This window comes from Balaenoptera borealis (assembly GCF_965194805.1).
Source record: "Balaenoptera borealis genome assembly, chromosome: 16".
Classification (NCBI taxonomy): Eukaryota; Metazoa; Chordata; class Mammalia; order Artiodactyla; family Balaenopteridae; genus Balaenoptera; species Balaenoptera borealis.
In genome coordinates, this window is record NC_138872.1 from 71427546 (window position 1) to 71450782 (window position 23237).

Consider the following 23237-nt stretch of genomic DNA (forward strand, 5'->3'; position numbering starts at 1 on the left):
GAGAGGTGACGGGATGGGCCGGGGGCTGCTCTAGGGAGAGCAGCCACGTCTCTCTGAAGACAAGGAGGTGCCAGCCTTGCAGGTTTCCGGAGCAGAACATTCCAGGCAGGTGCCCAGGTCCCAAGGTGGGCAGGAGCTCCCTGGGATCACAGAGCAGCAAGCAGAGCGGTGTGTTGGAAGCAGAAGGGGAAGGGAGAGACAGGTCGTCAAAGGACCAGATCACGCAGGCCACATTGACCACTGAAAGGAGCTGGAATTTATTCTCTGCATAGTAGGAAGTCATTGGGTGGTTTTAAGCAGGGGGCTGCTGTGATCTGATTTAAGTTGTTTTGGTTTGGTTTGGTTTTTTCTGGCAGCACCGTGCGGCTTGTGGGATCCCAGTTCCCCGACCAGGGATTGAACCCAGGGCCCCTGCTGTGGAAGCGCAGATTCCTAACCACTGGACCGCCAGGGAATTCCCTGATTTAAGTTGTTTTTTGAGAAAGACTGGCGGCTGGAAATGAAGTGTGTGTGCCGGGGTGGGGTGGGGGTGGGTGGGTGACAGTGCAGAGTGGAAACGCAGAGATCACTTAGGAGGATATGGTTGTTGTCTCCAGGAGAGATGACTGTGGCCCGGGCTAGGAGGCGGCCGCCATTCAGGGAGAAGAGGTCAGATTCCGGAGGGGTTTTGGAGGTAGAGCCGCAGGGCTTCTGATGGATTGGATGTGTGAGTGAGACAGCAAGAAGACTCAAGGACTCCTAGGTTTGGGGCAGCTGGTTGAACGGCGGAACCACTTTTGAGATGAAAGAAGACAAGGTTTGGGAAGAGTGGGTTGATCATTCTGTTTGGGGCCTATTAAGGTTGAGACGCCTGGTAGATATCCAAGAAGAGAGGTCATGTGGTCACTGTGGGCTGGATGGAGAGGTCAGGATTGGAGATTGAAATAGTCAGGAATCCAGTGTTCATTGGCATTATTCACAATAGCCAAGACATGGAAGCAGCCTAAATGTCCACTGACAAACGAATGGATAAAGAAGATGTGGTACCTATATACAATGGAATACTACTCAGCCATAAAAAAGGACAAAAATAATTCCATTTGCAGCAACATGGATGGACCTAGAGATTATCATACTAAGTGAAGTAAATCAGACAGAGAAAGACAAATATCATATATCACTTATATGTGGAATCTAAAAAATGATACAAATGAACTTATTCACAAAATAGAAACAGACTCACAGACATAGAAAACAAACTTATGGTTACTGAGGGGGAAAGGGGGTGGGGAAGGATAAATTAGGAGTTGGGGATTAGCAGATACAAACTATTATATTTAAAATAGATAAACAACAAAGACCTACTATATAGCACAAAGAACTATATTCAACATCTTGCAGTAAAACATAATGGAAGGGACTTCCCTGGTGATGCAGTGGTTAAGAATCCGCCTGTCAATGCAGGGGACATGGGTTCGATCCCTGGTCCTGGAAGATCCCACATGCCACGGAGCAACTAAGCCCGTGCGCCACAACTACTGAGCCTGCACTCTAGAGACCGTGAGCCACAACTACTCAACCCACATGCCACAACTACTGAAGCCCGTGCACCTAGAGCCCGTACTCCGCAACAAAGAGAAGCCACCGCAATGAGAGGCCCGTGCACCGCAACAAAGAGTAGCCCCCGCTCGCCACAACTAGAGAAAGCCCATGCACAGCAACAAAGACCCAATGCAGCCAAAAGTATAAATAAATAAATAAAATTTATTTTTAAAAAAAACCATAATGGAAAAGAATATGGAAAAGAATATATATATACACACATATATAAAACGGAATCACTTTGCTGTACATCTGAAACTGAAACAACATAGTAAATCACCTATACTTCAATAATAAAATAAAATTAAATAGTCAGGAGTCACCAATGAGAGAATGATAGTTAGGGCCCTGGGCCTGAATGGGACCCCCTAGTGAGAGGGTGCAGGAAAATCGGGAGGCTGGGGACCAGCCCAACCGGTCAAGGCCCAGCTGAAGAGGAGCAACAGCGGGGAGCCTGGGCTGCAGTGAGAGCAGGGGGGCAGGAGGACAGCCTACCTGAGAACGGAGAACTTCCCGGTGGTTCTGATCCCCTGCTAGACCCTAAAACTGATTGTCCAAACCAGGGCACCCTTGAGAGTGAAAAGAAGGCTCTATGAGTGATAGACTAGGGCAAGAGGAATAAATCAGAATTGTCCAGGCAAACAGGGAAGTTCTGTGACCCAGTTTCTGGCACCCTTGGCAGGGTGGGTTCATGTAGAGGAGGAGGCAAAGGCCAGCGGGCAGGAGACGCAGCTGTGACTGTGACTCTTAAGAGTTTGCTGTAAAGGTGGACAAACAGATTGTGGGGCACCCCAGCAACAAGAAGGAATAAAACTACTCATTTACACAACATGGATGAATCTCAGAGTTATTATGCTGAGTGAAAGAAGCCAGGCCCCAAAGAGTTCATAGTGTGTAATGCCTTTTATAGAAAAATTCTAGAAAATGCAAAGTAATCTATAGTGACAGAAGGCTGATGGGTGGTTGGCTCGGGATGGGGGAAAAAGGGTGGCAGGGATTACGTAGGGGTACGAGGAAACCTCATGGGTGATAGGTGTGTTCATTACCTCGATCATGGATGTACATGTGTTAGAACTTATCAAGTAGCATGCTTTATTTTTTTTTATTGAAGTATAGTTGATTTACAATGTTGTGTTGGTTTTAGGTGTATAGCACAGTGATTCAGTTATACATAGTTATATATATATGTGTGTGTATATATATATATCCTTTGCAGATTCTTTTCACTTAGAGGTTATCACAAAATATTGAATATAGTTCCCTGTGCTATAAGTAGATCCTTGTTGGTTATCTATTTTATACTTAGGAGTGTGTATCTGCTAATCCCAAGCTCCTAATTTATCCCTCCCTTTCCCCTTTGGTAACCATTAATTTATTTTCTATGAATGTGGGTCTATTTCTGTTTTGTAAATAAGTTCATTTGTATCTTTTTTTTAGATTCCACATATAAGCAATATCACATGATATTTGTCTTTCTCTGTCTTACTTGACTTAGTATGATCATCTCTAGGTCCATCCATGTTGCTGCAAATGGCATTATTTCATGCTTTTTTTATGGCTGAGTAATATCCATTGTGTGTGTATGTATGTATGTGTATATATATATATATATATATATATATATATATATATATATATATATATGTATATATATATATATATATATATACCACATCTTCTTTATCCATTAAGTTGTATGCTTTAAACATGTACAGTTTACTGTATGAGGTATGTATTATATTCCTCGAGAAAGCTGTTTATTAAAAATGTTTTTGTGTAAAGAGGTATGGCCAAATAAGGCAGTAGCAGGAGGAGGTGTTATTTGATTTTTTTTCTTTTCTTTTTTTTCTTTTTTTTTTTGGCTGCATTGGGTCTTCTTTGCTGCGCACGGGCTTTCTCTAGTTGCAGCGAGCAGAGGCTACTCTTCATTGTGGTGCAAGGCCTTCTCATTACAGTGGCTTCTCTTATTGCGGAGCACAGGCTCTAGGCACACAGGCTTCAGTAGTTGTGGCATGCGGGCTCAGTAGTTGTGGTGCATGGGCTTAGTTGCTCCGCGGCATGTGGGATCTTCCCGGACCAGGGCTCAAACCCGTGTTCCCTGCATTGGCAGGCAGATTCTCAACCACTGCGCCACCAGGGAAGCCCCCTAATTTTAAGTATGACCCAAGAAGCGTTGAACACCTGCCTGATACGGGGCACATGTGCTGGGAGAGGAGGAGACAGAAGGCTAGCAGGGACCCTTTTGTGAAGGTTACTGTACGTCATGCTGAGGGGTTCGGAATTCATCTCATGGGCCTGGTGTTCTCCACACAAGTGCAGCGCCCACACCGCATCCTCTGGGCTCCCCTCCACTTGTGGCCACAGCTGCGTAGGGACAGTCCCGGGAGTGCTGACTGGGCACCACTTCCAGCGCTTCCAGGCTCTAAGCCCTTCTGCTTGGGTCCTTTTGCCGAAGCCTCTAGAGGGCTTAGCCTGTGGTCATGGCGGGGAGTCAGTGTCCCCTGGGGCAGCCATCAACAGCAGGGAAGGGAGTCAGTGGATAAACACCCAGCCTCCCGCCTTTGGAGGGACACTTCTGAGATGCATTCTGCCGGTCCCTCACAGTGTCCCAGCTGGATGGAGCCCCAGTTCCCCACAGCAGTGACCAGCCCCAAACCTTTTTGGGTTTTCACCTGCCCTACCTGACTCTCCCTCTTAGGAGCACCTGCTGATAAGCTCCCTGCACTCAAATCCTTGTCTCAGGCTCTGCTCTCAGGGCCCCCAAAATATGGCACCCATGGAACCTAGGGCATCTGCATTTTATGTGCCTGCCAAGCTTTTCTGACGCAGGAGGCCCAGGAACCATACTTTAAAGAACCCTGCTATAGGCAGTGAAAAAAACATGAAGAATTTCACAAAGGGATGTGACTGGGCCAGATCTGCTCTTGTAGAAAACTAACGCGGGTGGCAATGTGAAGCTGAGGTCGGAGGAGCAAGAGACAGGAAGCAGGGAGACCAATTAGCAGCCTGTTACATGTGTCCCAGCAGGAGGTAATGATGACGAAGACAGTGATGGAGGCCGCCTCTTTGTGAAAGTCCTGTGATTTATAACATATGTAACCCTTTGCGCGGAAATGAAAAGGAGTCTGATTTAACAGCCCCAGTGCTGTAGTCTCAGAAAGCTCACGTTTCCAGCGTCCCACATTTGTCTTTTTCATCTGCTCCTTTCAAAATCTGATACATCAGTCCGATGCCACGCATCTTCATTTTGTGAAATTTTGTGTTTTCAGGATCTTGACATTGGGGCCAAAAACGTGAAGCTTTATGTCAACAAAAAACTCATCTTTGATGGCAACTTAGACAAAGGAGGTGACGAGGCCCCACAGAGCATCCTGGTGGGCCTGCAAAATGAGAGAATGGAAAACAGCGTTGCTGCCCACTCGGAAGAAAGCAAAGGTGCCCTCGAGAGGAACAGCACCGATGGGGACGAGGAGCGCGGCGTCAGTTACTCGCAGCCAGCTGTAGCAGCAGCGGATGTGAAGGTTTCTTCACAAGGAAATTTATTTGGTGGAAGGATGAATTCTCCTGACTGCATGAAGGACAATTTGTCCAAGTTAGAGGAAGAGTGCAGCTTTTTAGCCGCACCATCCTCACCGGGTGGCATGCCCAGTGTCCCTCCCCACTCCTCCCCTGCCGAATGCCCTCCTCCTCTTGACCAGGAGCTCTCGCTGATCCAACAGCTGGAAAACCTTATGGGCAGAAAAGTCTCTGAGCCTCCAAGGAAAACCCCATCCTGGTTACAACCTTCTCCCGCAGGGAAAGGCAGGAAGCAGGGAGGCCCGAAGTCAAAACCCCTCTGGCTGAGTCCGGAGAAGCCGCTGGACTGGAGAGGCAGGCTTCCATCAGAGGATATCATCCGTGAGGGGCCTGGAGAGACCGAGGCCGGAGATAAAGGCCCCAGACGTGAGCAAGGGCGGGCAAGCAGCTGGAATGTCATCGCCAGCGAGCGAGCTCAGAGGGCAACCCCCAGAGTCTGCGGTGATGACTTCAACATCTTTAACCAACCCTCCCACAGGGAGCACCCTGCTAGTGGGAGGAGGGGCCTGAGGAAGGACGCCCTCAGCAACAGTCATGGTGATGGCCAGCCAGACAGCAGAGGTAAGCTTGGGAGGCAGTCTGACTCGGGGCCATGTCACCTGAGCCAGGGCCACTGATTGGCATGAAGCCATTTTGCTCCCTGGACCTCAGTTTCCTCATCTGCAAAGCAAGTGGGTTCTTCTCAACTAAGGGTCACAAATTCCCTGTCTCAGGGGCCACAGGGATGGCAGCAGTGAATGAAATGGGCAAGGCACACTTTGCATGTTAAACTCATAGATATATTTGTCATTACCTCCAAGATACATTCCTTTGTCCATTTTTCTTGCAAAGCGTGGCTTTTCCAATCTAGACTGTTATCCCACCTCTGATGGAGACATTGGTCTCTAAGAACTTCACTTTTTCTTAACCATACCATTAGAAAAATAATACAAGTGTGATGAAAAATAGCAATCAATTCTTGCCTGGGGGTTGGAAGGACTATAGGGAATGGTGAGGACTATGGCATTCAGAAATACAAGACCACTATGCCAGATCTCCCTTTTCCTTTTATCAAGAGAAATCAAAATTGTAGAATATTCTTGTTTTTCAACATTGGCAACTGATGGAGATTATTTTTAAACCACTGTGTGGGTCAAAAAATATATATATACATCTGCTAGCAGTAGTCACCTGCTTTGTGAACTTTGCAGTAGATTATCTCTAAAAGATCTGAAAGGAGGTGCCAACGGCTGGGTTTCTGAATATTTGCCCTCAGATTTGGCTACTGGGATGGAGGGTACCATAGCAACAAGGAGTCAAATCATATGAATTCAAGCTCTGCTACTTATAGGTCTGGGAGCTCTAGACTGGGTCCTATAGAGCTGGGCATTTCCACTTTCTGAGCCTCAGCATCTTCATCTGTGAAATGGGAATGAACCCCCACGCCCCACAGTGTTGTGAAAAATGAATGAGATGATAGCTTCAAAATATTGACCAGAGCCTGGCATGTGGAAAGTGCTCCAGAAGTGGTGGCCACTATTTCAACACTAGCTTCTACATCCTTTATTGTCCACAGAGCTCCTGGACCTACCAAGGCAGGAGCAGAAGCCTACCTACCTACCTCTAGATCCTCTGAGTTTATCCCCACCCCCTACCACACAGGAGCAGAAGCCCTGGAGTCAAACTGACTGGGCATGTATCCTGGTTCCCCACTGCCAACCCACACTGTGGGCAAGTTCTGAAATCCCCCTGAGCCTCAGTTTCCTCGTTTATATAAGGACACCAGTAATATCCAACTCACGAGGGGCTGGGAGGATCAAATGAGATCCTACATGTGCAGCATTTGGCACTGTGCCTGGGACATAAGAGCACCCAACAGACGTTAGCTGCTGCTATTTATTATTATTATTGTCGTCATCATCATCATCATCATCATCATCGTCATCCCCATTCCGTGACTCTGCCTCTTGGTGTATCTGTATGTGAAGCCAATGTATATATTTTTAGTGAATTACATTAGCATCTGCACTATTACTATCTACTGGACAGACCCCAAAGGCCTGCATTTAGCCAGAGTCTACACATAGAAATGTGAAGAGTTTGTGGCCTCTTTCAGACCCTTGATGTTACTTAGGGCAGAGCAAGTCCCTCAGACTCTTGAGTGCCTTTCCATGGTGAGCGGCTGGCTCCCTTCTCCCAGACAGAGCTTCCCCTTCTGGCTCCCCAGCCTTACAGATTCTGCTGCCCACCCCCACCAAGACTTAACCCTGAGACTGGGTATCAGGGAGGAGAGCAGAGTGGGAGAACAGAACCGAGAAGTTCTTTGGGGGCAGGGACTGCGTCTTATTTGTGTTGGGGTTCCCAGGACCCAGGTGCCTGACTCATGGTGGGTCTTCTGCAGTGTGGGAGGAATCATGGAAAGAAGGAACTGCAATGGTTAGATGCATGGCATGTTTGCAGTAAGCCAGGCTGTCATTTGGGCACGTTACTCAAACGGGTTCATTTAATCCTCATACCAGTCCCATTTTACAGATAAAGAAAATGTGAGGTAAGAAAGCAGGGTGAGATGGGAGGTTCAGGATGGTGGCATAGGAAGATCCTGAACTCAGCTCCTCTCATGGACACAACAAAACTACAGCTACGTGTAGACTAATTCCCTCTGAAAAGGACCTGAAAACTGGATGAACAGAGTCTCCACAAGAAAGGGTAAAAGGGCAGCATCAAGGCAGATAAGAGAGGCAGAGAGATGATCTCATCAAGGAGAAAAACCACACCCCAGGTGTGACAGTCCACAGATGGGAGGGATTACACAGGTACAGTTACTGTCCCTGGGGAGTGAAGGATTTGAGCTTCACATCAGGCACCCCAGTCCTTAGATCCTGCACAAGAGAGATGAGACCCCAAAACATCTGGCTTTGAAAACCAATGGGGAATACACTCAAAACTAAAGAACTGCAGAGAATGGAAAGCTAGCTTTTAAAGGGCACACTCACACTCACACTCACTCCACCTGAAAACCAGCGCAAAAACACCAGACTGAAAAGTGCATGAGCCATAGGTGGATGGGACCCACCTGCTAATCTTGAAGCATCTGCTGGAGAGGCAGGAATGAGTTGGGATGCTCTCTGGGGACTGAGAAACTGGAGGGAGCCATTTTTCCAGTCTCAGGCTACCTTGCTGATTCCAATGCTGGTGGGTGCCATTTTGGAATTCTCCCTCTAGTCTGTTAGCACCAGTCGGCACACCCCACTTAGAGCCCCACCCACCCCTGCACCTCAGCCAGGCCTCACAGCTGACTATGTGATAACCCTGCCCACTAGAACCCATCAGCCATTGTGGCCAGCATTGCAGTCTTTCCAGGGGCCAGCCCTGCCCACCAATGCATGGCAGCAGCATCCATGACCCTGCCACAACAAGAGGGTGCACGCAACCCATAAGGGGGCACTGTTGAGGACCTGGCTCTGGTGGCCAGGCATGATTGCATTTCTGAGCCCCACAGGACGTCTCCTACATAAGGCCACTCCTTCAAGACCAAGAGAGGTAGCCGATTTACTTAATATATAGAAACAAACACAGAAAAGTAGGCAAAATGAGGAAACAGAGGAATATATTCCTATCGAAAGAACAAGACAGAACCACAGAAAAAGAACTAAACAAAACAGAGATAATCAATCTACCTGATAAAAAGCTCAAAATAATGGTCAAATGATGCTCATAGAACTTGGGAGAAGAATGGACAAACATGGTGAGAACCACAAAGAGATAGAAAATATAAGAAAGTATCACACAAATTATAACTGAACTGAGAAATACACTAGAGGGGTTCAACAGCAGATTGGATGAGGTAGAAAAACAAATCAGCAAGCTGGAAGACAAAGCAATGGAACTCACCCCGACAGAGCAGCATAATGAAAAAAGAATTTAAAAAAAGAAAGATATTTTAAGGGACCTTTGGGACATCAAGCAGAATAACATTCATATTATAGGCTCCCAGAAGGAGAAGAGAGGAAGGGCAAGAAAAATTATTTGAAGGAATAGTGGCTGAAAATTTCCCTGGGGAAGGAAACAGACATCCAGGAAGCCCAGAGAGTTCTGAATAAGATGAACCCAAAGAGACACCCACCAAGACACATTATAATTAAAATGGTAAAAGTTAAGGATAAAAAGAGAATCCTAAAAGCAGCAAGAGAAAAACAACTTGTGACATACAAGGAAATCCCTTTAAGGCTGTCAGCAGATTTTTTTCAGCATAAACTTTACAGGCCAGAAGGGAATGGCATGACATATTCCAAGTGCTGAAAGAAAAAAACTTCCAGTGAGAATTCTCTGCCCAGCGAGTTTATCATTCAGAATTGAAGGAGAGATTAAGAGTTTCCCAGGTAAGCAAAAGCTGAAGGAGTTTATCACCACTAAACTGGCCCTACGAGAAATGTTAAAGTGACTCCTTTAAACTGAAAATAAATGACACTAATTAATAATATGAAAACATACAAATGTAAAAGTCTTACTGGCAAAGGTAAATATATAATAAAAGTAGTGGATCAATCAGTTATAAAGCACGACTTCCGTGATGGTGCAGTGGTTAAGAATCCGCCTGCCAATGCAGGGGACACGGGTTCAAGCCCTGATCCAGGAAGATCCCACATGCCGTGGAGCAACTAAGTCTGTGCACAACTACTGAGCCTGTGCTCTAGAGCCCGTGAGCCACAACTACTGAGCCCACGTGCCACAACTACTGAAGCCTACGCGCTCTAGGGCCCGTGATCCACAACAAAGAGAAGTCACCACAATGGGAAGCCCATGCACCGCAACAAAGAGTAGCCCCTGCTCACCACAACTAGAGAAAGCCTGCGTGCAGCAACGAAGACCCAACGCAGCCATAAATAAATAAATTTATTTATTTATTTTAAAAAAATCAGTTATAAAGCAAGCTTGAAGGTGAAAAGGCAAAAATGTTAAAAATTAACTAAAATTACAATAGTTTGTTAAGGGATACATAAAATAAAAAGATGTAGTACTTGTCATCAAAGTATAAAATGTGTGGAGGGGGAGTAGAAAGACAAAGCTTTGGAATGTGTTCAAATTTAAGTTGCTACCAACTTAAAACAGACTGCAGCTTACCTAGGATGGCATATGTGATCCTCATGGTAACCACAAGGAAAAAACTCACAGTAAATACACAAAAGAAAATGAGAAAGGAATCTAAATATAGCACTAAAGAAAGCCACCAAAACATAAGGGAAATGAGAAAAGAAAAAGAAAGGAACAGAGAAGAACTACAAAAACAGCCAGAAAACAATTCACAAAATGGCAGTAATTACATACTTACCAATAATTACTTTAAATGGGCTAAATTCTCCAATCAAAAGACAGAGAGTGGCTTAATGGATTAAAAGAAAAAAACACTCATCTATATGCTGCCTACAAGAAGCTCATTTCAGAAGTAAGGACACACACTGAAGGGATAGAAAAAGATATTCCATGCAATTGAAATGAAAAGAAAGCTGGAGTAGCTATTCTTATATCAGACAAAATAGACTTTAAAACAAGACTATAATAAAAGACAAAGAAGGGCATTACATAATGATAAAGGAGTCGATGCAACAAGAAGTTATAACATTTATAAATGTATGTGCACCCAACATAGGAGCACCGAAATATATAAAGCAAATATTGATGGACTTAGAGAAATTGAAAGCAATACAGTAATAGTAGGGGACTTTAACACCCTACTTACCTCAATGGATAAATCATCCAGACAGAAAATTGATAAGGAAACATCAGACTTAAGCAACACATTATAGCAGATGGGATTAACAGATATATACCAAATATTCCATTCAAAAGCAGCAGAACATACATTCTTCTCAAGTGCACATGGAACATTCTCCAGGATAGATGACATGTTAGGTCACAAAACAAGTCTCAATAAATTCAAGAAGATTTAAATCATATCAAGAATCTTCTCCAACTACAATGGTATGAAACTAGAAATCAATCACAAGAAAAAAATGGGAAAAACCACAAAAACATGAAGATTAAACAACATGCTACAAAACAACTGCAGGGGGGAGGCATTGAAGAAATCAAGGAGAAACAAAAAATACCTGGAGACAAATGAAAACAGAAATACAACATACCAAAATCTTTGGGATACAACAAAAGTGGTTCTGAGAGGGAAGTTCATAGCAATACAGACCTACCTCAAGAAATAAGAAAAATTCCCAATAAACAATCTAACTTAACACCTAAAGGAACTAGAAAAAGAAGAACAAATGAAGCCCAGAATTAGTAGATGAAGGAAATAATAAAGATCAGAGCAGAAATAAATGAAGTAGAGACTAAAATAAAATAGAAAAAAATCAGTGAAACTAAGAGCTGATTCTTTGAAAAGATAAGTGTAGTTGACAAACCTTTAGCTAGACTAACCAAGAGAAAAAGAGAGAGGGCTCAAATAAATAAAATCAGAAATGAAAGAGAAGTTACAACTAATACCACACAAATACAAAGGATCGTAAGAGACTACTATGAACAATTATATGCCAATAAATTGGGCAACCTAGAAGAAATGGATAAATTCCTAGAAACAAACAATCTTCTAAGACTGAATCATGAAGAAATAGAAAATTTAAATAGACCAATTACTAGTAAGCAGATTGAAAAAGTATCAAAAATCTTCCAACAAACAAAAGTCCAGGACCAGACGGCTTCACTGGTGAATTCTACAAAACACTCAAAGAAGATTTAATACCTAGTCTTTTCAAATGCTTCCAAAAAATTGAAGAGGAGGGAAACCTTCCAAACACATTTTATGAAGCCAGCATTACCCTGATACCAAAACTGGACAAGGGCATCACAAAAAAAAAAAAAAAAAAAAAAAAAAAATTACAGGCCAATATCACTGATGAACATACATGCAGAAATTCTCAACAAAATATGAGCAAACCTAATCCAACAATACATTAAAAGTCTCATACACCATGAATAAGTGGGATTTATTCCAGGGATGCAAAGATGGTTCAATATCCACAAATCAATCAACATGATACAACAAACTTGAAGAATACAAATCATATGATTATCTCAATAGATTTTAAAAATGCTTTTGACAGAATTCGACATTTACTTACAATAAAAATTCTCAACATCGTTGGTATAGAGGGAACATACCTCAACATAATAAAGACCATATGTGACAAACTCACAGCTAACATCATACTCAATGGTGAAAAGCTGAAAGGGTTTCCTCTAAGAGATCAGGAACAAGACAAGGATGCACACTCTCACCACTTTCATTCAACATTGGAAGTCCTAGCCACAGCAATTCGGCAAGAAAAAGAAATAAAAATCATCCAAATCAGAATGGAAGAAATAAAACTCACTATTTGCAGATGACATGATACTATATATAGAAAACTGTAAAGACTCCATCAAAAAACTGTTATAACTAATAAATGAATTCAGTAAAACTGCAGGATACAAAATCAATATACAGAAATATATGGCATTCTATACACTAATAATGAACTATCAGAAAGAGAAGTAAAGAAAACAATCCCGTTTACAATTGCATCAAAAAGAAACAATACCTAGGAATAAATTTAACCAAGGAGGTTAAAGACTTGTACACTGAAAGCTATAAGACACTGATGAAAGAAATTAAAGAAGACACACACAAAATGAAAGATATTCCTTGCTCATGGATTGGAAGAATTAATATTGTTAAAATGTCCATACCATACTACTAAAGCAATCTATAGATATAATGCAATCCTTATAAAAATTCCAGTGGTGTATTTCACAGAACTATAACAAATAATTCTAAAATGTATATAGAACCACAAAAGATCCCAAATAGCCAAAAGCATCTTGAGAAAGAAGAACAAAGCTGGAGGTATCATGCTCCCTGATTTTAAATTATACTACAAAGCTATAGTGATCAAAACAGTATGATACTGGCACAAAAAGAGACACACAGATCAATGGAATAGAATTGAGAGCCCAGAAATAAGCCCATGCACATATGGACTATTAATCAATGACAAAGGAGCAAAGACATAGAATGGAGAAAGGACAGTCTCTTCAATAAATTGTGTTGGGAAAACTGGACAGCCACATGCAAAAGGATGGAACTAGACCACTATCTTACACCATACACAAAAATTAACTCAAAATGGATTAAAGACTTGAATATAAGACCTGAAACCATAAAATTCCTAGAAGAAAACATAGGCAGTAACCTTATTGACATCAGCCTTAGAAATGTTTTTGTGGATCTGACTCCAAAGGCAAGAGAAACAAAAGCATAAATAAATAAATGGGACTACATCAAACAGAAAAGGTTATGTACAGTAAAGGAAACCATCCTCAAAATGAAGAGGCAACCTACCGAATGGGAGAAGATATTTGCAAATCATATATCTTTTAAGGGGTTAATATCCAAAATATATAAAGAACTCATACAACTCAACAACAAAAAACAAACAAACAGATTTAAAAGTGGGAAGAGGGTCTGAATAGACATTTTTCCAAAGAAGACATACAGATGGCCGACAAGCACAAGAAAAGATGTTCAATATCACTAATTATCAGGGAGATGCAAATCAAAACCACAAGGCAATGTCCCATCACACCTGTTAGAATGGCTACTATTAACAAGACAAGAAATAATAAATGTTGGAGAGGATGTGGAGAAAAGGGAATGCTTGTACACTGTTGGCGAGATTGTAAATTGGTGCAGCCACTATGGAAAACAATATGGAGATATCTCAAAATATTAAGAATAGAACTGCTATATGACCCAGCTATACCACTTCCGGGTATTTATCTGAAGAACATGAAAATACTAATTTGAAAAGATATATGCACCCCCATGTTCATTGCAGCATTACTTACAAGAGACAAGATATGGAAAAAACCTAAGTGTCCACTGATGAATGAATAAAAAAGATGTGGTTTATATATACATATATATATAGTATATATGTACATGGAATAATATACGTACAATGTCATACTTCTCAGCCATAAAAAAGAATGAAATCCTGCCATTTGCAACAACATGGGTGGACCTTGAGGGTATTATGCTAAGTAAAATAAGTCAGACAGAGAAAGACAAATACCGATGACTTCACTAATATGTGGAATCTAATAAACAAAACAAACAAAATAAAACAAAGACAAATTTATAGATATGGAGAGCAGATTAGTGGCTACCAGAGGAGAAGGCAGTTGTGGTGTGGGTGAAATGGATGAAGGAGGTCAACTGTATGGTGATGGATAGGAGCTAGATTTATGGTGGTGATCACTTTGTAGTGTATACAGATGTTGAACCACAATGCAGTACACCTGAAAGTTATATGATTAAAAAAGAGAAAAGAAAAGAAAATGTGAGGTTTAAGTAACTTCCTCAGGTCACACAGCCAATAAGGGTTAGAGCAGGATTTGAACCCAGACAGTCCTGCTCCAGCATCCGTGCTTCGAACTACTACCCTACAGTGCCCTGTTTCCCCAGCTGTCATCAGCCACCTGCCCCAGAAGAGCTAGGCAATTCCAAACCTTCCTGGTAAACAGACCCAAAGAACCTCTGGGAGTTATGAGGTGATGGGCATTTTTCTAACTTGTCCATGTTCAGAAGACTTTGTCTCGCTTTAATTCCCTTCCAGGCATTTCACTGCTTGGCTCAACACACATTAAGAACTGAGCCCCTGAGATTTCATGCTTGTTAAGCTGGTCGTGCTAAAAAGGAAAGTTGCTTAGAAATTTTAAATTACCCATTACATAGAGCCAAATCCCATAGCCATGCCCTTCAGGAAAGGTGGGGGCCAAGCCCTCCAACAGTGCTTGTAGAATGAATGACTGCCCACGATCCTCCCTGGGACTGGAATCATGCTGTTACCATAATATAGAGCCTGGAAATCCTTTTGTTAAACAAAGTATCTCATTGTAATGACATCTGCATTTTGGAAGTGTCTTTATCAGGAGTCAGTTAGCTACAGGTGAATGAAATCTCACTGGCCCAGTTTGAGCAGTAAAAAGCGGTGTTATTTGAGAAGCTCCTGGACCCCCAAAGGCAGGAAGCATCACATGGGATTTGAAGGAGGAACCAGAAAGCCAGTAGGCACCGAGGAAGCTTCTCCCTGACTCTCCAGGGCTGCTGGGCCCTGCCTCTGCTTCTCTGCAGGTCCACTCTTCCTCACCCCTCCTCTGTGCACATGGCAGGAAATGGCTTCACAGTCCAAAAGTGACAATTTCCCAGCTCTAGCTCCAGAATGCAATTCCAGAGTCTCAGGGCAGAAGCTGATTGGCTGTCATGGGTCAAGTGTCCACTCCTAGTCCAATCAGCTATGGCTAAAGGGCTGTTCACCTAGAATAAACATGATTCTGTTGCATCTCACTACATGCTTTTTCACTTCCCATTTTAATAGCAATTAATGCCTACCTCATAGTGGTGCCAGTGATTTTTATAAACTGAAATTCAGAACTTTGCAGTTCATATTAATCTCCACCAAAGAGTAGTTTTGAACCTTTAATCCCATCATCTCATACTGGTCCCTCCCAGACCATGCGGACTGCAGATTAAAGCAGTAGCTTTCTGTTGTCGGTTCAGATCTGTTGGCAGGAATGTTGACAGACAAGACAAAGCACCGATCCCAGCAGTTGCCCAACTCCCAAAGACTAATGAGTCATGTGTGACAGAGGGAAACGTGGGCCCCAGCCTGCTGTTTCATCTGAGAGGTCCAAGACAAAGTCTATACCTCTCTGCTTTTAAAACCCAGGGCGTACGTACATCTCGGGGAGAATAGGTCAGAAAGCAGATGCAGGACGAAAGCCAAGTCCTGCCTTTCTTGCACACCCCGGCAGAGAAAGGCAGGCTGAGTCCCTGACACGTGACTTTTGGTGCTTTCTCCTCGGTTGCCCTTGCAGACCAACCCAGCTCATTCACTTCAGTCAGTGGAAATCAAATCACAGTAAACTGAGGTCATGACGCTCCATATGGGAAGTTCCTTCTGCCAGATGTTAAGCCTCATGCCCGGAAGAAAGGATGGAAGGAACTCCTGGGGTCTTGTTAATGACAGCTGAGAAGGAGGGGAGAGGACAGGAGGTGCAGGAGAACGGACAGGTGGAGGGGGAGTCCCTCGGCTTCCAGCCCAGAGCACAGGGGGTACGTGATGGTGGCGCCAACCACCCGTCCCTTTACTGGCACACACTTATTGAGCACTTCCAGGCACCAGGTTCTGTGCCAGGCCCTGGGATGCAGCAGGGAACAGGGCAGAAAAGGCCTCTCCAAGAAGGAGGGTGTCAAGAAGAGCCAGCGAAGTGGGGCCGTGGGGGAAGAGCGTTCCTGGCAGAGGGCACAGTAAGGGCAAAGACTCTGAGGCGAGGAGAGACTTGTGTCCATGGAATGAAAGGCTGGCGTGGCTGGAGTGGGATGCTCGTGGAGAGAAGGCTGTGAGGCTGGGCTGGAGAAGTCAGCTGGGAGTTGGAGGCCCACACTCAGGGCCCTAGGGGCACAGTGAGGAGTTAGATTTTCTTTATTCCCAATATAGTAGAGATAATGCCAATTAGAGGGGTTGATGACAAACTCCATTTTAGGTACCCGGAGTTTGAAGTGACAGAGTGGACATGTCTGGACCGTCCAAGGGGTCTTTGGACTTGGAAGACGGTACCCCAGGAAGAGAGGCCAGAACTTGGCTGATGTCAGTGAGCAGGGCCTGCATGGGAGCCGGGAGCTGGACGAGGGCAGTGTTGGGAGAGGACGGCATGGAGCTGAGGGGTTTGGGCGCAACCAGACTTCGAGTGCAGGGAGGAGTGGAGGGCGCCATGACACAAAGAGAGGAGCTGTTGGCCGGGGAAGTGGGGAACCAGGGAGGGATGATGTCTCCTAAGCTGGTGGAGGGGGCACTGCTGAGTGGAGGAGCTTTGCCTGGGATGTCAAGCAGGGAAGGAGGACTGAGAAAAGGTTGTGTACTTGGAGTCATTGTGTACTTGGAGAAAGTCACTTCAGTGGAGGGTTGTGGGAAATAGAGGACTCTTATGGATGCCAGGAACAGAAAACCACAAAGGGTTTGACTTCAGGCGCAGCTGGATCCAGGGGCTCAAATGATTGTCATCAGGACTCTCCATCTCTCAGCTCACGTTCCCCAGGTTGGCTTCATTCTCAGCCAGGCTCCCCCCACACGGTGTAGCAAATGGCCACCAACAACTCCACCCCTCCATCCTACCAGCTCGGCAGTGCCAATTTAAAGAGAGCCCCTCTCTCTCCCCGTAGTTCCTTTCATGAGCCCAGCTTGGAAGGATGCTGTCAGTGTTTGCCTAATCTGCGTGGACTGAAGATGGGGAAAATCAGAATCTTGTTCCTAGGAGAGGGAGAAGTGGAGTCTGGGTGGGCAAAACAACAAGTCTGCACACAGGAGCCAAGTTTCAGGGGGTTGAGAGAGGGTGATGGTGGTGAGGATGCAGTGTCTTTGGTGAAAGGAGGGAGAAAATAGGACGGTGGCGGGAGGGAGCCCCAAGATCAGGTCAGCTTCCTTTTTCTTTCAGGTAGGAGAGATTTATGTACGTCTGCAGGCAGAGAGAGGGGAAGATGCCAGTGGGGAAGGAGTGATTGAAGATTCTGGAGAGAGGAGATAATTGATGGGACCAGGCCCCCGAGGAGACAGGCAGAAAATGGAGTGCAGGGTGCAGCACGATATGAAAGAAGGAAAAACAGAATGTCAGTGTCATCAGCTGCTGTTTTTCCAGAATGACACCCTTAGATGGCAGTTAGCCATGGCGTGGCCGTGAGGACCGGCCGCTGCTTAGATGCACACGCCAGGACTTTAATATTCTACAGGGAGGAGAGCAGCGCCTTCAGAGCCATGCCTCTGAGGGCCAGGCCCGTGTTCTCCGCATGCCCCAGATGCAGCTTCGGCTCTTGGAGCCAATTTAACCACAAGTAGAAGTAAATTCCTTGCCTTGTAATGTACCTGAGTTGTTTGGTTTTTTAATAGAATGTGTCCCTGATTATAAAAATAATACACGTAGGGAACTTAGAAGATAAGGTGTCAAAGAGGAAAGTACAAGTCTTTCCTACTCACCACGCAGACACGATGATATTAACACGTCGGGACATGCCGCCCACACTACGAGAGGCCGCATCTAAAATGGCCTATCTGGCTCTTTTTTTTCCCATGTAACATTCTTTCACAAGCCTTCCGCCTGCTATTAGGCAGTCTTTGAAACACCCCGTTAGAGTCACGTGGCTGTGACGGCCGTCAGAGCAGACCCTGGGGCTGCTGACTCAGACTCCGCAGGCCGCGGCATCGCCCTGGGTCGTGTGAGTTTCTGAAAAGGTTCTCACACAAGCAGAGAGTGTCCCCTTCATTTGCATGGTGGTCGCATTCTTAGAAAATTCAAAGTACATCGAGAAACACTTTGCTCTTTGTAAAACAACTAGGTTCCAGACTCGGGTGACCATAAACAATTATTTTACCGACCTGAATGGTGCCTGAGACAGGAGAGCGTACTCTGTGCCTGGAACCATCCCCGGCAGTGAGGGACAGTCGCATCCCTGGTCCCACCCTTCAAGTGCCAGCAGGGCCAGTAGGCACTGAGACGGCCAAGAGCGTCGAACCACCCACTGGTTTCTAGAATTTCCCCCTGAGGGTGACCCCCACCCAGCTGAGAGCCACTGGGTGAAACGATCTCTAAGGGTCCCCACTTCCACACACGCCACTAATGGGGCTTCGCCTCTCCTGTGTCCTTCCTTCCAGAAGATGCCTGGTCCACCCGGACGCCACTGCGGCCCCAGTGGCACAGCGAGCAGGAACACACCTTACGTGAATCGTGGAACTCCCTCACCGTCTTTGACCACTCCCACCGGGGACGCCTCTCCAACGTGGAGTTCCAAGGCGACATCCTGGATGAGTTCCTGCAGCAGCAGAAGAGCAGCCGGCACAGCGACCAGCCGCACCCCTGGAAGGAGGAGAAGCCGGAGCCCATGAAAGGACAGGACCACGGCTCCCTAGAGTTAGATGACGGGGGTGACTTTAAAATCCCCGTCTTGCCTTATGGACAGCACTTGGTCGTGGACATCAAGTCCACGTGGGGGGACAGGCACTACGTGGGCCTGAACGGGATAGAAATATTCAGTTCCAAGGGAGAGCCGGTGCGAATTGCGAACATTCAAGCCGACCCCCCGGACATCAATATCTTACCGGCCTATGGGAAAGACCCCCGTGTGGTCTCCAACCTTATCGACGGGGTGAATCGGACCCAGGACGACATGCATGTCTGGCTGGCCCCCTTCACGCCGGGCAAGTCCCACTCCATCTCCATCGACTTCCTGCAGCCTTGCCAAGTCGCCCTGATCAGGATCTGGAATTACAATAAATCGCGGATACATTCCTTCCGGGGTGTGAAGGACATCACGATGCTGTTAGATACACAGTGCATCTTTAAGGGAGAAATCGCCAAGGCCTCAGGAACCCTGACGGGAGGTACAGTATGTCTGTAAGAATGCCCTCGAAGCCCCTACCTGCTACTCGCTGAGGCTCTGAGGAAAAACTAAATTTAGTGGCTAGCCAGTGACAGACAGGTCTCTCTCCTTTCCAAGAGCTGGCCCGCTCCTCGTTTTTTGCTGCTGGGTGTGAAAGAGCTGACCTCATTGAAACGCCTCCCCTGGGTACCAGCCTTACTTAGCTTCCTAGGGCCTGAGCCTGATGAGTGCAAGTGAGTTATGGAGGGAGTGCTCTCAGGAGACCCTGTAGGGCAGGGAGGGGTGTAGGATATGGAAGGGTCAGGGGAGAAGCTAGGCAAGGTTGTCATTTCAGGGGAAGCCCAGCCTCAGCCTGATCCCAAGGGGAGCTCTGGAGTGTAAATTGCAGGGTCTGTCCTGCCTTAAGGCAAAGCAGCAAGGCTTTGGAACCCTCAGACTCCCCTGGTTGGGACGTAACTCCCACACCCTTCCAGGAAGGCCCCCTATAAGGATCGGCAAAGGATCTGGATGGGGCACCAACCGCATCAGCTACCGTGCCTCACCCGCGCCTAAGAAACATCCCTTATTTCATGACAGACCACAGTGATTCTCATTAGATTAGGTGCCTTCATTAAATCTATGTGGTTCTTATGGTCCGTGAATTCCATTTGCAAATACGTAAAGAAGAATAAGGCTCAGTTACACAAATCAAGACCTGTTAGTGGTTTGGGACTTTCTAGCCCAAAGATTGATGGGTTTAGGTTCCTGGTCTGCACATCACTGGGACATGGGGTGAGCTGACTCTTCTGTCTTCCTGGTACCCCTGTCAGCTCCAGAGCACTTTGGAGACACGATCTTATTCACAACCGATGAGGACATTCTTGAGGCCATCTTCTGTGCTGATGAGACGTTTGACTTGGACGTGGAGAGCCCGTGCAGCCTGCAGTGCGAGCAGGCGCTGAGGAGGCCCAGCACGGCCGACGGCCAGTGGGAGGAGAGGCCCTACACCCAGGCTGGCTCGTGGGCTGATGACCGGGTAGGACTGGAGGCGGGTGGGCGCCCCAGAGAGGTTTCTTCTCCTGACTCGGAGTATACCAGGAGGAATGAAGATGGATCTCCTTTAAGCCGCTGGTGCTCCCGTTTTGACATTTCCCATTTTTTCTGCTTCATTTTTGTTCTGTAGGTCATATTTTATTCTCTAATTTTTTTTAATTTTTTTCTAAACCAAAGTGAAGGAAGTATTCAAATTTTAATCAGAGCTAGGGGAAGTCAGTTCTGTGTCATTTCTGTAATTTAGAGGTTGGCAGTCTCAGGGGAATTTTTGCTTTGGGTTGCGTTTTGATCACTCACTGTTGTTTTTGATGGAAGGGCTAGAAATGCTTTTAATAGGCGGACTTGAGAATGAAAAGAATGATGATCCTGGCAATCACTTCTTGGGCACATACCGTGATCCAGTTGTGGAAGCACCTTGTTACCGTGTTTAACCCTCCTGACAGCCCTTGGGGTAGAGATGATTCACATCCCCGTTTAGGAAACCAAGGCTCAGACAGGCTAAGGGCCTCGCCCAAGGGCACATCTTGGGAAAGTAACAAGGCTAGAACTTGAATGTAGGACTCCAAAGTCTGTGCTTTTAATGGACAAATTATCAAAAATGAAAGATGACCTTCAGGGCAAGGGTCAGCCCAAGTCAAAGACGGGTAATCAAGGTGAAGAGACACCAGGGTCTCCGGGGATGTTCCTGAGGCCACAGGAGAAAGAGGAGACGGTTAAAGAGGGTGGGGGGAAGAGTGGAAAGAACCAGGAACCACGGACAAAAGGTTCGGCCGCAAGAAGGTCATGACCAAGGCGGTGCAGTGACATGCCCCTGCCCCGCCCACTCAGACAGGCTAGCTCATTGTTGATGGTTGTCCTGATTTTTTCAAAGAAAGCCAGAAATCTGGATTGTTATGTAAAAATCTCCCCATTAAGAAATGTTGGCAACTAATCCATGATGTTTTCAACCCTTCTGCGGGCCACAAAACATGTCCGTGGTCTGGCTTTGCTGCGCAGGCCTCCAGCTGGGAGATGGCCTTGAGGTCTTTCATTCCCCCAACATTTTCCAAATGGCAAAGTCCCTGCTCAGGAGCTCTGATAGGATCTAATCCTGGGAGGGGCAGGGAGGGATCACTCTCTCTGCCTTAGAGATAGGACCTCGAGCTCAGGGAGGCCACGTCAGTGTCCCACCCCTAGCAGGTGGCTGGGCTGGAGCCGCCCCACGCCCGCCTAGGTGTCCCGGTCGGTGCATCCACCAGGGGGCGTGGCAGGAGGCTCAGGGAGGGCAGGGCGCCAGGGAACGCAGCAGAAGGCACGTGGGTTCCAGGGCAGCAGCTTTCCGGGAGGCCACTCAGCGTCAGGGGTTAACTTCTGGCAGACAGGCTTCCTCTCCCTCCTCCCCATAGCCGGGCAGGGGCCTGGAGGGGCTGTCCCTAGGGGCTGGACTGAGGGGTCATCAGGGTGTCACTGGGTACCGAAACACCATCCCCACTAAAAACTCTAAGATCCAGACAAGCGACTTCACCTCTTTTTGCATCTCAGCTTTCCTGTCTGTGAAGTAGTACAGGCACTTCTACCCTGAATTACGGTGCAGAGATCTAATGAAAAGAGTTTACACAGAGACCCAAGAAGCAGGGTGTGGCAGCCCACCGTGTCTGTAGACGAAGGGTTCTTTATCTGCCTGCCCATGGGAATCACAGAGGAGGTTTTAAAAATGCAGATGCACAGGCCCCAGGGTTGAGAACCACTCTCTACGTTTGAATTCTTTCTTCTCCTTCCCTCCATCCCTCCCTCCCGATCTCTCTCCCTCCCCTCTTCCTCTAGTTCACTAGATAAACTAGATAGGGCCCTTCCCTGTCCCAGAAAATCTAATCACCTGAGCTGGTTAGTGTCAAACTCCTCCCCTACAGTAAGAACTTCCGGCAAGGACTCAGATGCACTCAGGGTTTCTGGGCCCGCCCATATTACCAGTCATGGAGCTCCCACCAGGGCAGAAAACACCAGAAAAGACACCGGGACTTATCTGGGGCTTACCTGGGGCACAGAGTAGGCATCTAGCTGGGAAGATGTCCAGTGAGCTGCGTGGGTATCACTAAAGTCACCCCCTTTCCCTCTGCTTCTCTCCAACCTGTGTGCAGACCCCTGAGCCAGAGCTGCCCCCCAGCCCAACTGTCCCTGAAGTCACCACGCCAGAGCCGGGCATCTACCACGGCATCTGTGAGTACCCTCTCTGGGGGCAGTGTCAGGGGAAGGAGGACCTTCACGGGTCGGGGGTGGGGAGGGAGTCATGGCCACTTGGGGCAGGGTTTCCCGGGACATTTGGGCAGGTTGTACCTTGGCACAGAGACACCAGGCCCTGGGATAAGTCAGGGCTGAAACCAGCCTGCACTGGCGACACTGGCCCGGGCAGGGCTGCATCCCTTCAGAGGAGGGGTCCTCCTGGCAGTGTGCCCTCCCAGACGGGCACTTCTGCATTTCACACGCAGACGTCTTACGTGTTAGCTGCAGCCCTGACCCAGGAGGCGGCAGTCAGAGCCCAGAAGTTATAGAGCAAGAAGACATAAGAGCCAGAGAGACCTGGGCATCTGTCAGTCAGGGGTTTGAGTTGCCC

At 46.4% G+C, this 23237-nt stretch overlaps 1 protein-coding gene across 5 annotated transcripts in view; it reads left to right on the plus strand.

The window, feature by feature from the left end:
* KATNIP (katanin interacting protein) overlaps window positions 1-23237 on the plus strand; it is a 192122-nt gene that overhangs the window by 143908 nt on the left and 24977 nt on the right. For 4 of the 5 annotated variants that reach the window (XM_082360798.1, XM_082360794.1, XM_082360796.1 and 1 more), the window contains 4 exons: window positions 4851-5718; window positions 18891-19616; window positions 20425-20630; window positions 22765-22843. In XM_082360798.1, coding sequence (XP_082216924.1) covers window positions 4851-5718; window positions 18891-19616; window positions 20425-20630; window positions 22765-22843 — 1879 coding nt within the window. The remainder of the gene's footprint in view (window positions 1-4850; window positions 5719-18890; window positions 19617-20424; window positions 20631-22764; window positions 22844-23237) is intronic. The other variant, XM_082360795.1, reaches the window with a different exon arrangement.